The following is a 13,785-nucleotide window of genomic DNA, read 5'->3' as shown; positions in this document are numbered from 1 at the left end:
TAGGGTCCACAAGCTAAAACACGATTTTTCGTACAATCAGGGGACATAATTCAGGAAGTTACGGTCCGATATGCGCGAATATCGAAAGGAACCGAGATCTTTTGGTTATAAACTTACATTTCAAGTTTCAACAAAATCGGATAAAAATTGTGACCTCTATAGGGTCCACAACCTTGATATACCATATTTTTACGCTATTTGAGAACGAACGGCGGCCATTTTGTCTATCAATTTTGGGTGGGCCGATTTTCACGAAATTCGAACTCAGTCGTCCTTATGGTGTAACGGTGACATAATAATATAGGGTCCACAAGCTAAAAACGCGATTTTTCGTACAATCAGGGGCCATAATTCAAGAAGTTACGGTCCGATATGCGCGATTATCGAAAGGAACCGAGATCTTTGGGTTATAAACTTACATTTCAAGATTCAACAAAATCGGATAAAAATTGTGACCTCTATAGGCTCCACAAGCCAAAAACGTGATTTTTCGTACAAACAGGGGCCATAATCCATGAAGTTTCGATCCGATACATGCCAATATCGAAAGCAGCCGAGATCTTTTGGAGATACACCTATATTTCAAGTTTCGTTAAAATCGGATAAGAATTGTGACCTGTAGAGTGTCCACAAACAAATTGTGGACGGACGGACGGACGGACAGACAGACGGACAGACGGACGTCCGGACGTCTAAAAATCATAAAACCTATAGATTCATTAGTTTTTTTGATAGTGTTTGAAAATGAACTCTAGCCTGTTTTCAGTGCAATTTCATTTGGGCTATAATCAACTCAATCTTTGCAACATAGATTTTTTTGGCATTTTTGTTCTTACAACAGATGTTAATATTATTGATATAAAACAGAATCCAAATAATGTGATATGCAATGGAGTTTAATCATTTACATTTACTTTAGAAATGTGTTTTTTTTTAGAAATACCAATCACATCAAAATTTACCTATTAGAAGTGCGATTGCTACCGACTTGGTCCACCAAATAGTTGAACTGTTTACGTAAAATAAAAAGATCATTTTCTCGTTGTCTATTCAACGATTCGGCAAACTGAAGTCGATCTCGCAAATCAGCGAATCGTTTCTGCATTGCCTCTTCATATGGACTGGTTCCTGAAAAAATAAATCCAGATCCCATACATATAAGATCGTTAGATTTCAAGGTATTAGGACACAAATCCATCAAATGAAAGGCAAAAATCTATATATGAGAGAGAGATAGAGAGAGAACACACAGGGTTAGGCAGGTGACCATACTCCTTGCCAGGTACAAGCTTGGTATTGTGATTGTGATTATGATTTACTGTATTACAAAATTAATCAAAATCTATCTTTTACTTATGAAAGATAGTATAAATTTAAAATCAATTGAATGATAACTTTAATTAACTTCAAGAGCGTCTACATGATTTTTCCAATTGATCAAAGGACATAACTCTTAGAGTAATTGTTATAAATTGATGCACTGTGTATAAATTTCCAGTCAATTGGAGGCTACATTTAACTTAACCTCCAAATGTCCACATTGGCATATAAAAAAAAGCTGCATTTTTCCCACTGGTGAATTTGTGCTAAATATGAATTAAAATATCCACCAACTGCATGGACATATAATTACCCTATTATCTTATCGGTGTTTACTATTTAGACACATATTTAAATTAGTTTAAAACGACATGGCTTTCTACGTCAGGATAGTGTAGTGTTCACACATAACATAAGCCAAACCAATTTACCTACATGAATGTTGACCTCGTCTGTTTAAGCTTATTAGAGTTAATTACGTATGGCCACAGGTTGTCCTTTTGTCAGGTAGATAACATACTGTGGAAGTTAGTAGTTTTAAGTCGACCTGTTCCGATGACCAAGATAAGACAGCTTTTCAGAAATGCATTCTTGAAGACAGGTAGACAGTTGTGTTATTTAAACCGGTTTATTTGTCCCACCTTTGCGTTCAAACAAACCTAAACTGGTTTAACGATCGCTGTTTCTTGCCTATGATGAGAGAGAGAGAACTAACTACAGTTAAATTTTATGTAAATAATTCGCTTGCACGTAAGAGTCTGTAGCAGTGGGAGGAAACCAGAAGACCTGGATAAAACTCACAAGGTTTGATAGGTGGCCCTACTCCTTGCCACCTACAATCAGGGAATCAAAACAACGCCACTTAACTCAGCGACAGACCTCATGATCCAATCCGCACGTGCTAAACCATTCAGCCACCCAAACCCCCCAATTTGCATAAAGCAATAAATAAAGATGTACGTACCATTGTTACTGAAAACAGATAACCATAACAGAGGCGTAAAACAGACTACTAGCGTTACAATTAACACATTCCTCAATCTAAACCTCATCCGCATTGATCCACCAAAACAATCCACACAACACTGAAAAATACAAGTGGAGAAAATAACACAATATCTTAAACATACATTATGCAAGAGCAAAATCGACCTATTGTAGGTCTTTCTTTAGGCCTGAAATGTTATAAAAACTATTAATTAGACATTAATTAACTTATCCAGACCATAATCAGCTCTCGATGTCAAGGCTTGCCTGCGATATTTGTTGGATTACAGTCCAATTTGCTGCAAAAATTTCCTTCGTGATTAACGATTAAATGGATAATCAAGACTATTAGTTTTGTCTTATCGTCTTCAGTAATGATGATCGAGGCTAAGCGGAACTTTCATCCGCATGGTTCTCGGTTCATAGTGGATCAATTTGACTGAAATTTTCAGCAAGTTGCCTTTACATTATGTAGTTTTTAACTATTATAGTGAGAACTGCCAACTCGTTATCTAATCTCCCATAATGTATCTTTAAGAAATCATTATATTCCCGAAGAAATGGCTCGAGAAATCCTTAGCCATTGCTTGGAGCTGAAACTTGGGTTTTTGACGTAGTGTGTCCATTTTTATCATCTAATCAAATCTCTCCTGGGTTAAATTGTTAGAAGTTGTAGTTGGATTCTATTTAATTTGTAGAAACATTTGACTTAAAATCTGTAATATTACAGTCAGTTTCTTCGATTGTCATGTATTAAAAGACGGTGAAAATATTGTTCATCTGCTGCATGGTTCAACATATTCTACATGATAATGCTTAAGCATTTCGAATAGCCTTGTTTACTACACAATCTGTTTTCCTGCAATATACTAATATTATTCTAATCGCTCATAATGAATTGTCATTATACACTTTATGTTAACATAATAATATTTAGAGATCTGGTTAATCCCAATTGTTTTGTTACCCTGTAATGGATTGGTTGTTAGAGGAGCTGAATCGCTAACATTTGGGACCTAGAAATTGACAAAAGTGGGTCGCAATGCATATAATACTGTAGTATGAATGTATTTAAACTGATTTACTTTCAATGGTTTCCGTTTTTACTCCAATTTCAAATCAGTTATGTTCGGCGAAATACATTAAGCCAGCAGTCTCAAGCGAGTGCAAATTTCTAGCGTCTAGTTATTCCTGTCTACATACGCCGTTTGATTTGGTGCAATGTGTCTAGCCTCGTCCTTCGAGTCTCTTGATACAACTGGGGCTGAAGCGCATTAGGGTACACGATTCGTGTACCAATGGTAAAATGTTTATTCTGTCTTAAATATTAGATATCAAAAGCCCATCTTTTTCCGGTAAGATCATAACATGAATGTTGATTTAATTTGACAAATAAATCGTGTTTTCAATGTTGAAGATTTTGGATGATATTGAGTTAGAGACTTAGCTACTTTAACCTGACTGTTCACCAGTCATAATTCAGAAAAGAAATTTGAGTAGGATTAGGTACAAAATCAAATTACGTATATCACATGCATGACACAGCCTGTGACATCACTGGTTTTGTATTGGATATATCATTAAATGATATCTACTAAACAATACCCAGATATACACTTATAAAAATACATTGTGATATGATAATGATTTCTGGCAGATGATATCAAAATACAAAATATTACACAATTTTCATTTACATTGTAAATGAAAGAAAGCAATATATTATTAACATATTACAATATATACTAAATAGATTTCAGGAGTCCAAGATGACTCAGTGGTTAAGGTGCTGTCTGACTAACCAGGAATCCAGGGTATGATCCCAGTGTTGGTCATCTACAATAGAGGGCTTGATCTCGCTTTATCTCTGTACATCTTATCAAGTCCTTCACGTTATACCCTGCATATTTTGGCATTAATTTCGATTGACTACTGATCCAGCTGGAGGCCTATCAGATTCCTCGATCATCATGAATACCCAGTCTCATGCTTTGCTGCTAAAATGTCTACATGTACCTGTGATAATTGAATTGCGATGATCAAGGTACGTTCAATGGCAAGTTTTCGTGGAGGTCACCATGTTTGATTGGAGCATTTTTTCACGTGTCTGTGTTTAAGGGAGATAATTAGTCCAATTGGTGCAGAAAAGTAGGATATTAAACCCAATTCCATTTTCATTTTTTAATTTCTCAAATAAAACTTGCCAGTTAAAGATACATTAGGTAAGATTCAGATAAGGAATTGGCCATTCTTACTATCCTATTTCAAAAATAGATAATGAAACATGAATATACAAGTGTACTGATAATTTTATTCAAACTACTTTATTCTGAGCAAAGATATGACCGTTTGAAGATGTAGCACAGATCGTTTATTATCGAAGCAATGGTACTAGACAAGCGAGGCTACATGTACATCAGTCGTTGTTGTTTGTATTTTAGGAGAGCCGAAATTAAAAAAAAACGCTCCCGTAAATAAGCTCTCCCAGTATCGATAAGAAGAGTGATTTAGAAATTAAGGAGAGTGATCTGATATCAAGTCCGAGAGTGATTAGTTGTGTGTATGGAAAATGGTTCTGAAGATCAATACCATAACTGCATTAGAGGGTCATTCCTGGATTCATAAATGATAATACCCCCCCACCCCCCATGACTTTATAAAGGAGAACGAGTTTTAAGGAGAGGGAGAAAAAGCTCCCCTCTGTCGTTATTCAGGTGAGCAGCAGGCGCTTGAGAGCAATCTCTCGCCTTAAAAAACAATGACTGATGTACATGTAGTCTTGATTTTCCATTTTATGGAGAATGCGGTTGTTAAAATACATGTAGCTGACAGTTTTTTTTTCAAAACAATTTAAAATATTAACCACAAAATATATTATAAAAATTTACATACATGAATCTTAAATAATCAAACCATTATGAAAAGTATAATAAAAAAAATTAGCCTACGTAATTTGAATAAATACGGTATAATATTTTTTCCTTCGATCTTTAAGCATCTACCATATGTATAGTTATAGCTGAGACTCCCTACTCCTTTTATCATATTATACACATTTCAAACAGCTATATTTATGACAGATACATGTAACTCACAATGTGTGACAATAAAGTGTAAAAATACATTTACACACATATATCAACTTGATCAAGTTGAATATTATTAGGCCAAATAAAACATTTAGTTTGGTTCCTGTTACACGACATGCCTTAATTTTCTCTAAGATAAAACTATTTAAATGTTACTTACATTTGGAATTTTACCTGGGCAGTGAACAGGTATGATTTTGTGATTATGTTTTTTTTATATAAATAAACAATTATATCTACCTACATTTATTTATGGATATCATTCATAATGAATGTAATTTTTCACAATAGCAAAAGGCTGAAAAATGTACTTTGACTTCGTCTTGCAAGTCACAGATGATTTCAGTATCATCCAAAACCTTTGACATTGAAAACAAGAATTATTTGTCAATTTTAATCAATATTGGTGTTGTGATCTTACCGGGAAAAGATTGGCTTCTGATATCCAATATTTAAGACAAAATAAATATTTTATGATTGGTACACGAATCGTGTACCATAATGCGTTTCAGCGCCATTTGTAACAAGCGGCTCGAAGAACGAGGTTAGTCATATCAATTGGTGACCCCATATTCTTATCTGGAGAGCATGCACAATAAATACTATCGGTGTAGACCGGAATAACCAAATGCTCGAGATGCCGTATTTTGCCGAACATAACTGCTTTGAAATTAAGAGTAAAAACGGAAACGATTGAATGTAAAACAGTTTATATACATTGATATTACATGTACATTATTATATGCGTTGCTACCTATTTGTGTCAATTTGTAGGTCCCAATTATTAGCGATTTAGCTCCTTTAAACATAGATGTACATTATGCAAGAGCTAAATCTGTCTATTGCAGGTCTTTCTTTAGGCCTGAAATGTTATCTAAATTATTAGACATTAAATAAATCATCCAGACCATAATGAACTCTCGATGTCATCGCTAGCCTGCGATATTTATTGGATTAGATTCCGATTTACTGCTCGACTTTCATTCATGATTTAGTCATGAAATGGATAATCGAGACTATGTTTTTTATCGTACCGACTTTTGTAATGATAATCGAGGCTAGGTCGAAAATTCAATCGCTAAAATCATGGTTCAGAGTGGATCAATTTGACTGAAATTTTCAGCAAATTCCTTTTACATAATCTAGATTTTAACTATTATAGTGAGAACTGCAAGCTATTTATCCAATCTCCCATAATGTATCTTTAAGCAGAGTATATAAGAAACTATTAATCATCGAAAAGGGTATTATCCAGGGTTCTTAATCCATTTGAAATAAATTGATCTGAGTCAAAAATTGGGTCCCTAGAGGTGGTTGTCAGTTTCAGGAAATAGGGCCAATAAGATTCATGTCCCTTTCATATAGGCCTCAAAAAAAAAAAAAAAATTTCTTATGCAGCATATCATATTCTAAATAAATCTTATTTATTATCACCACAAAAAAAGTATAACGAAAAATAGGTACCGTACGGTCGGTGTACATTCTGCTTATATTTAACCCCTGCACCGTTACAGGTTTATATTATAATAACATGTAGTGCATGTCAATAATAACTATATTTATTTGATACATAATGTCTATGGTAAGATTACTAAGAACATGATGTTTAAACTTTGTTTATCTTGCTCATAAAAAGCTATTTTGAAATTACATCTTATCAACGTCATTTGCTGAAGCTGGTAACCACCTCTAATGACCAATTCTGGACTTCAAAACATTACAGGATTGTTCATAGGCATAAGGAGAAACAGTAAATATTTATTTGAAGTAGGTGTAAACTCATTATGCAAGGGCTAAATCTGCTATTGCATGTCTTTTGTTAGGCATGAAATGTTATCCTAATTATTAATTATTATACATCAATTAACTTATCCAGACCATAATCAACTCTCGATCTCAACACTTGTCTGTTGTATTTAGCGGATTGGAATATATTTTGTGAAGGATGATTAAACGTAAAGGTAGGTTGCCAGGCAACAAAACATACGGCCACAGCAGCTAAATCGTCCGAGCAGTCGACAAGGTTGTCGCATATTTATTCTTTTGTAGGTAATTAGGTGAATTTAATAGACAATTTCATACAGATGACATTATGATTTTCGTCGTTTGAGGGTTCACAAGGTTCTAAAAACTAAAACAAGGGCCATAACTCTCGAAGTAATCTACATAAATTGTTGAAATTCGACATAGTTTGTTCTTCAGCTTCTTGTTTAAACCTGAGAACCAAGCTGAGCATGCATAATCTAAGTGGCATTGTATAAGAGCATTGGTTAATAATTTCCTAGTATACTTTGTTAAAGACTTGTTATACAGGTCTATAACATTCAATAAGCTTCTTCATTTCACTAATTTAAATGATGCATATAATTTCATACAGATATTAGGTGATAACTTTTGTCATTCAAGCGTTCACAACATTCAATAAAGTTAAACAAGGGCCATAACTCTATGGCCATAATTAACGGAAATTTGCTGGAACTCAATAGACTTGTTCGTTTTACTAATTTAAACGATACATATAAATTTAATACAGATCGGATAATAACTTTTGTCGTTAGAGCATTTACAAGGTACAACAAAGTGAAAGAAGGGTCATAACTCACAGCGTAATTAACGGAAATTGCTGAAATTCAATAGGCTTCTTCGTTTCACTAATTTAAATGATGCATATCAATTTCAAACAGATTGGATGATAACTGTTGTCATTAGAGCATTCACAAGATTCAACAAAGCGAAACAAGGGCCATAACTCTAGATGTAATTAAAGGAAATTGATGAAACTTAGACTTTGTTTTTTTATCATACCAACTTTAGTAATGATGATCGAAGCCAGCCTAAAATTCAAAATCTAATATCTCGCTTCAGAGTGGAGCAATTTGACTGAAATTTTCAGAAATATTCTATTTATGTTATCTATTTTTTTAACTACATGTATTATAGCGAGAACTGTCAGCTCTGTAACTAATCTCCCATAATGACCCTTTAAATCAACATTGATGTTGTTATCTTACCATGAAAAGATGGGCTTCTGATATCCAATATTTAAGACAAAATGAAAATTTTAAAATTGGCACATGAATCGCGTGCCAGAATGCTTTCGGTCGAGCGCCAAATGAAGCGACTCGATGAATGAGGCTAAACATATCCCACAGGAGAATACTACACATGTCGACTGGAATAACCAGATGCCAAAGACTACCATTCAATTTGGACTTTTGAGTATTTCGCCAAACATAACTGATATTAGTGATAAGAAATTACAGTAAAAACAGAAACGATTGAACGTACATGACTACATGTGTTGTGAATCATTTGTGTCCATTTCTAGGTGCCAAAGCTCCTTTAAAATTAAAAAGTGTATGTTTTATCCAAAACTATCATGTGGTCATGTGATCAGCATTAGGATTTTCCGGCATGGTATCCCCTTGTCAGTGGTGCAGGATGGAGGGCCTGACAAGGACAGTTGTCTAGTCGTTCGAATGGTCCGAAAAACCGAGGTCCCATGTACACATTGGCATGCATGTAAAAGATCCCCTGGCAGTTGGAATTTGATATAAGAGTAGGTCTTAGCGGCGCTGTCCGGGCAAAATTTCCCTCACAGCACACTGCATGGCGTATGCTCGCCTTCATTACTTAGCTTAGTCGGAGCAGAACAGTAGGACGTCAAACCCCATTTCATTTCAGAGATGTGACAGCTTGTTGTGCAACATGTGGTACAACATTTATCAAATGCTATTAAACAATTATAGAAGCTAATCAATTTAATGTCAGGGAAAGATACCAATGAGATTATTGAAAAAATGATTTAAACTATAATTTAGGTATGGTACATTGTAATAAAATTCAGTACGGTAGTAAGTTATTAAATAGTTAATAAACCATTAATAGTTAATAAACCATTAATAGATAAATTCACACAATAATAATAGGATATATAACTTGTTTTATATTAGTTTCTATCAGCTAAAAACATGACTTTATCTAACATTCGTACGTCAATGCCGGGCAATGACAAAATATGTCCACACGAAAATGTATGTGTTTAAAAATCTTTTCTAGATGTGGGTGCACCCAATTCAATCAATGTAGGGAACATACATTGATACAGATATTATTACTGTCCCTTCATTGTCATTGTTAAATACTATCAACAAACAAATTCTGACACAAAAGTCTCGGTAATTTAAAAACTTAAACATGCATTATGCAAGAGCTAAATCTGCCTATTGCAGGTCTTTCTTTAGGCCTGAAATGTTTTCTAAAGTATATAATTAGACATTAATTAACTGATCCAGGCCTTAATCAACTCTCGATGGCATCAGATTTCTCCGATATTAAATAGATTAGAGGACCGAGACTTAGCTTTGATCAACCAGTACGGTGGTTGAAATTATTGCACAAGTCTGTCAAACCTTCAAAGGCTAATATCTTCGCTTGCAATAGAGTAATTTGAATGAAATTTTCAAATAATTCATTTTACATCACCTACTTTCGAACTATTATAGCAAGAATGGCTAGTTCTTTATCTAAATCTTACATAATGTATCTTTAAGATTGTATTGAAAATATCTTGGCTTATCGCAGAATGAATTTTCCCAATCTGTGTCATGTTTTACTTATATTGGTTGCATAGTGCATACCCAGTTTCAAATGCAAAACTGTTCTGTACAAACTGGGATAATAAAGACGGGTATACCCCGTATACATTTACAATGTACACGTATGAGGGACATTTTGCCCAAACAGCTGCACTACTGCCTACTCTTATTTCGAATTTCAAGGATTCTTTTACGTGCCCACCAATGTGTACACAGGATTCAACGACTGTGCACTGTCTCTTGCCAGGGACTCTGTCCTGCATCACTGACAAGGGAGAACCCTTTCGGAAAATCCTGAGAAACTTTTTCAGTCAACACTCGGATCGAACACGGTACCTCAAGACAAGTCAGCCAACGTCTTACCAAGCCACAACGGCTCCCAAATGCTAAAGTAAAAAGAACAAAGTAGAATCAAAAGTGATTGGAGAAATCGCTTGGTACATGTAAAATAAATACTGAAGTCGTTGTTGTCAATTAAACCTGGCAGTCACATTTATTCAGGAGTGAGGTAACTGCTGATTTTGCATGAAGAATAAAATCCTGTGGGGGAAAACCAAAACAGCGGGTCACAGACAGAGAATTTTCTCTGCAGTGTCAATTCAATTTGGGCTGTTGCATATCTGATTCTGAGCCACTGGTTGAGCAAAATGATTATGAACTACCGGGCATTGGAGATCAAAATCGGAACCTGAAATCCAGAAAGGCGCAAAAGCTTGTGGTGGTGTAAACACTCTATAAATACATGACGTTTAAACATAAAGCTTGTTGTTGTGTCTCCTTCACTTCACCTCTACTTTGATTTCTACTGTGATAACAATTTCTTCTAAATCTAAAGTCGATCCAGGCAAATCAATAAATGAAGAAGAAGATGAATAAATACAATGACCATGATGTTTGTAAACTCCATGTTGTAGCCTACATGAGTAAATAATTTTCTAGGTTTCTTGTTACATGTATAAAATGTATTAAAGGGCCATTATGTTAAATTTAGATAAAGAGCTGGCCGTTCTCATTGTAATATTTCAAAAATAAATAATGCAAAATGAATACGTTGAAAATTTCATCCAAATTACTTTATTTCGAGTGAACTTATCTATGGTTGGAGTTTTGACAAGATGTGTGCATTGATCGTAACCACTGTACTGGTTATTCGATTCTTTGCCTCGCTTCTCCATTTTTAAATTAAATCATTAAATGGCTGAACCATTCCAATCTACTTAAAATCAGAGCCATCCGATGGCATTGAGAGTTGATTATGGTCTTGTCATGTTAATAAATGTCTATATTTAAAGCCCAAAGAAAGACCTGCAATAGGCAGATTTAGCTCTTACATACATGTAATGCCTGTTTAATAAATAGTAGTGTACCGGTACTTATACTGAACTGATTTATAGAGCAAGACTTGGGTAAGCACATTCAACTAGGCTTCTTTAGTCTTTATCACGCATTGAAACAATTTGGTGTGCACGTTAAAAAACCCTTGACAGTTGGATAACAATAAAGTATAGGTGGAAACGCCCCTCCCTCGGCATAGCAAAGGCCCATATTCATTAGCCCAGTTGGTGCAGAAAAATAAGAGATTAAACCCCATATTATATAAAACACAAATTTATATGGAAAGCAATCACTGGGTTTATTTCACACTACGTAGTGTGAAATAAACCCAGTGATTGCTTTCCATATAAATTTGTGTTTTATATCATGTGTTCAGTTACTAAATGCCGTATAAGGATTAAACCCCATATTAGTTGATTTCATTTCTAAACATGAACTGCCAATTAGATAATTCCAGATTTAGTTCGTCCCAATCATTTAGATGGCGAATGAGGACAGACGGAAATATTATTATTACAGCACATTTATAGTGCCCCCTTTCCTATAACATGTTCAGGGGCACTTTACCAAGTGACAACATAATCATAAATAAACAACAAGATTATGGACATATCATTTCAAACAACAGCTTGTTTATTCCTTCAATCAAGTTTATTGTGAATTAAAAAAAGCAACTACATGTACTAACCCTAAGGATTGATGAAATTTGAAATGCATGTTAATAACCCAAATATCTTGGTTCCTTTCTATTTTCGTGCATATCCAATTGTAACTTCCTGAATTATGGCCTCTGGTTGTATGAATATATTTAAAAAAACGTTCGAATATATCACCGTTACACTGTAATGTTTGTTAACTTCAAATTTCGTGAAAATCGGGCCAAAACCGCTGGACAAAATGGCCACCCCTCATACACAAATAGTGTAAACATCTGGTAAATCAAGGTTGTGGACCCTCTAGAGGTCACAATTTTTATCCGATTTTGATGAAACTTAAAACATATCTTTATATCCCAAAGATCTCAGTCCCTTTTGATATTTGCGCATTTCAAACCATAACTTTCTGAATTATTGCCCCTGATTGTACAAAAAATCCTGTTTGTTTTTAGCTTGTTATCTATCCATCTCTTGCAAAATGTGGGCGTATCCTGCCTGGCAGCCGCTGGTTAATTTTATTGTTTTGTTTCTTTTAACAAGATAATTTGTATAACTTCACATACTAATTAGTAATTTCGCATAACTATTTTACCCCAGTTTACATGTACCTTTTGTAAAAGTATAATTATAAGTATTAAGTGAGTATTGAACAACATATTTTTAACTGAAACAGATTAATGTGAAAGTTCAACATTTGCTAAAAAAGATGAGGCTGAAATAATAAAATCAATAAAAAAGGAGCAGGCTTACTGCCTTAATTTATTATTATAGCTGTGATGCAATGTGTCTCTTCTAATCACCCAATGTGCCACGTTTGGCACATGTGCTGAAGGTTGGGCATCACTGGTCTAGATCATTCAATTATAAAAACAATGGAAAGTTAGTAATATATGCTAATCATTTAAAGAGTAACTGCTAATTGGTTTTCAGATTCATTAGCACTATTTTTTAAAAACATCAAAATAGGTACTAATCAATTATTTGTCCATATCATATTCCCTGCTAATATACATGTACAACACTTCCTCTCATCAACCAGTAATACCCCCCTTAATAACTTATTGGAAAAATATACAAAGTAAAATTTTATAACTGATTGTTTCTTTCAGTTTCATTAACACATGTTGTACGTAGGCAACCAAATGGCAGCTGAAATTGGAGAGACAGGAATTCAATGCCTTTTTTAGATTGTAAAAAGCCTTGAATGACACATTTATCAAATGTGAACAGGTATACATTTGTGCATGTAGCATATGTGACCATAAATTTACATAGACAATACATGTATTTGATAGCGTTGTAATTTTCATAGCCTTCAACAATCTGACAATCACTTCTTGTCACATACAAGTGGGGAATCGAAAACACATTATTTGAATAAATGACATAATTTATGATCTTACGCACACATGTTAAACCATTTGGCCACGTGACCCAACCCTCATAAAGACTAACAAACTAATGACACTTCACCAACATGCTAACTGAGAGATGGTTATTTTGTTAGATGGTCATACTGTACAATGCTAGGAAGGAGAAATTTCCCCCTATCTTCAAGGGTCTTTTGACGAGTAGGAAAAGACATCAAAAGTGGTCCTTTTTTTAAACATCTTCAAATAAAGATGTACTATTATTAGCATATTAATACAGGGTAAAAGTCAAATCAAAGTATTTTATGATTTTTTCCCACTGCCACTCATTGTTCAAGTCGAATATGATGAATGATTTTCATGGCAATCTTATATCCAGTGATGGGAGTGTTATTATGGTATATTACTGTGCCAATTATGTATGTCAAAA

General features: G+C 34.3%; 1 protein-coding gene across 1 annotated transcript in view; it reads right to left on the bottom strand.

Annotated features, from left to right (window-relative positions):
* The window catches only part of LOC126829275 (alpha-1,3-mannosyl-glycoprotein 4-beta-N-acetylglucosaminyltransferase A), a 55,257-nt gene that overhangs the window by 28,342 nt on the left and 13,130 nt on the right, over positions 1 to 13,785 (bottom strand). The window contains exons 2-3 of the mRNA XM_050559054.2: positions 2,285 to 2,405; positions 963 to 1,128 (exon numbers count right to left, since the gene is read on the bottom strand). Of these exons, the coding sequence (XP_050415011.1) occupies positions 963 to 1,128; positions 2,285 to 2,378 (260 nt within the window). The 5' untranslated portion in view covers positions 2,379 to 2,405. The remainder of the gene's footprint in view (positions 1 to 962; positions 1,129 to 2,284; positions 2,406 to 13,785) is intronic.

The sequence above is a fragment of the Patella vulgata genome, chromosome 8 (assembly GCF_932274485.2).
Source record: "Patella vulgata chromosome 8, xgPatVulg1.2, whole genome shotgun sequence".
NCBI lineage: Eukaryota > Metazoa > Mollusca > Gastropoda > Patellidae > Patella > Patella vulgata.
Note: the sequence above shows the minus strand (reverse complement) of the source record. Positions and strands in the feature narration are given on the sequence as shown.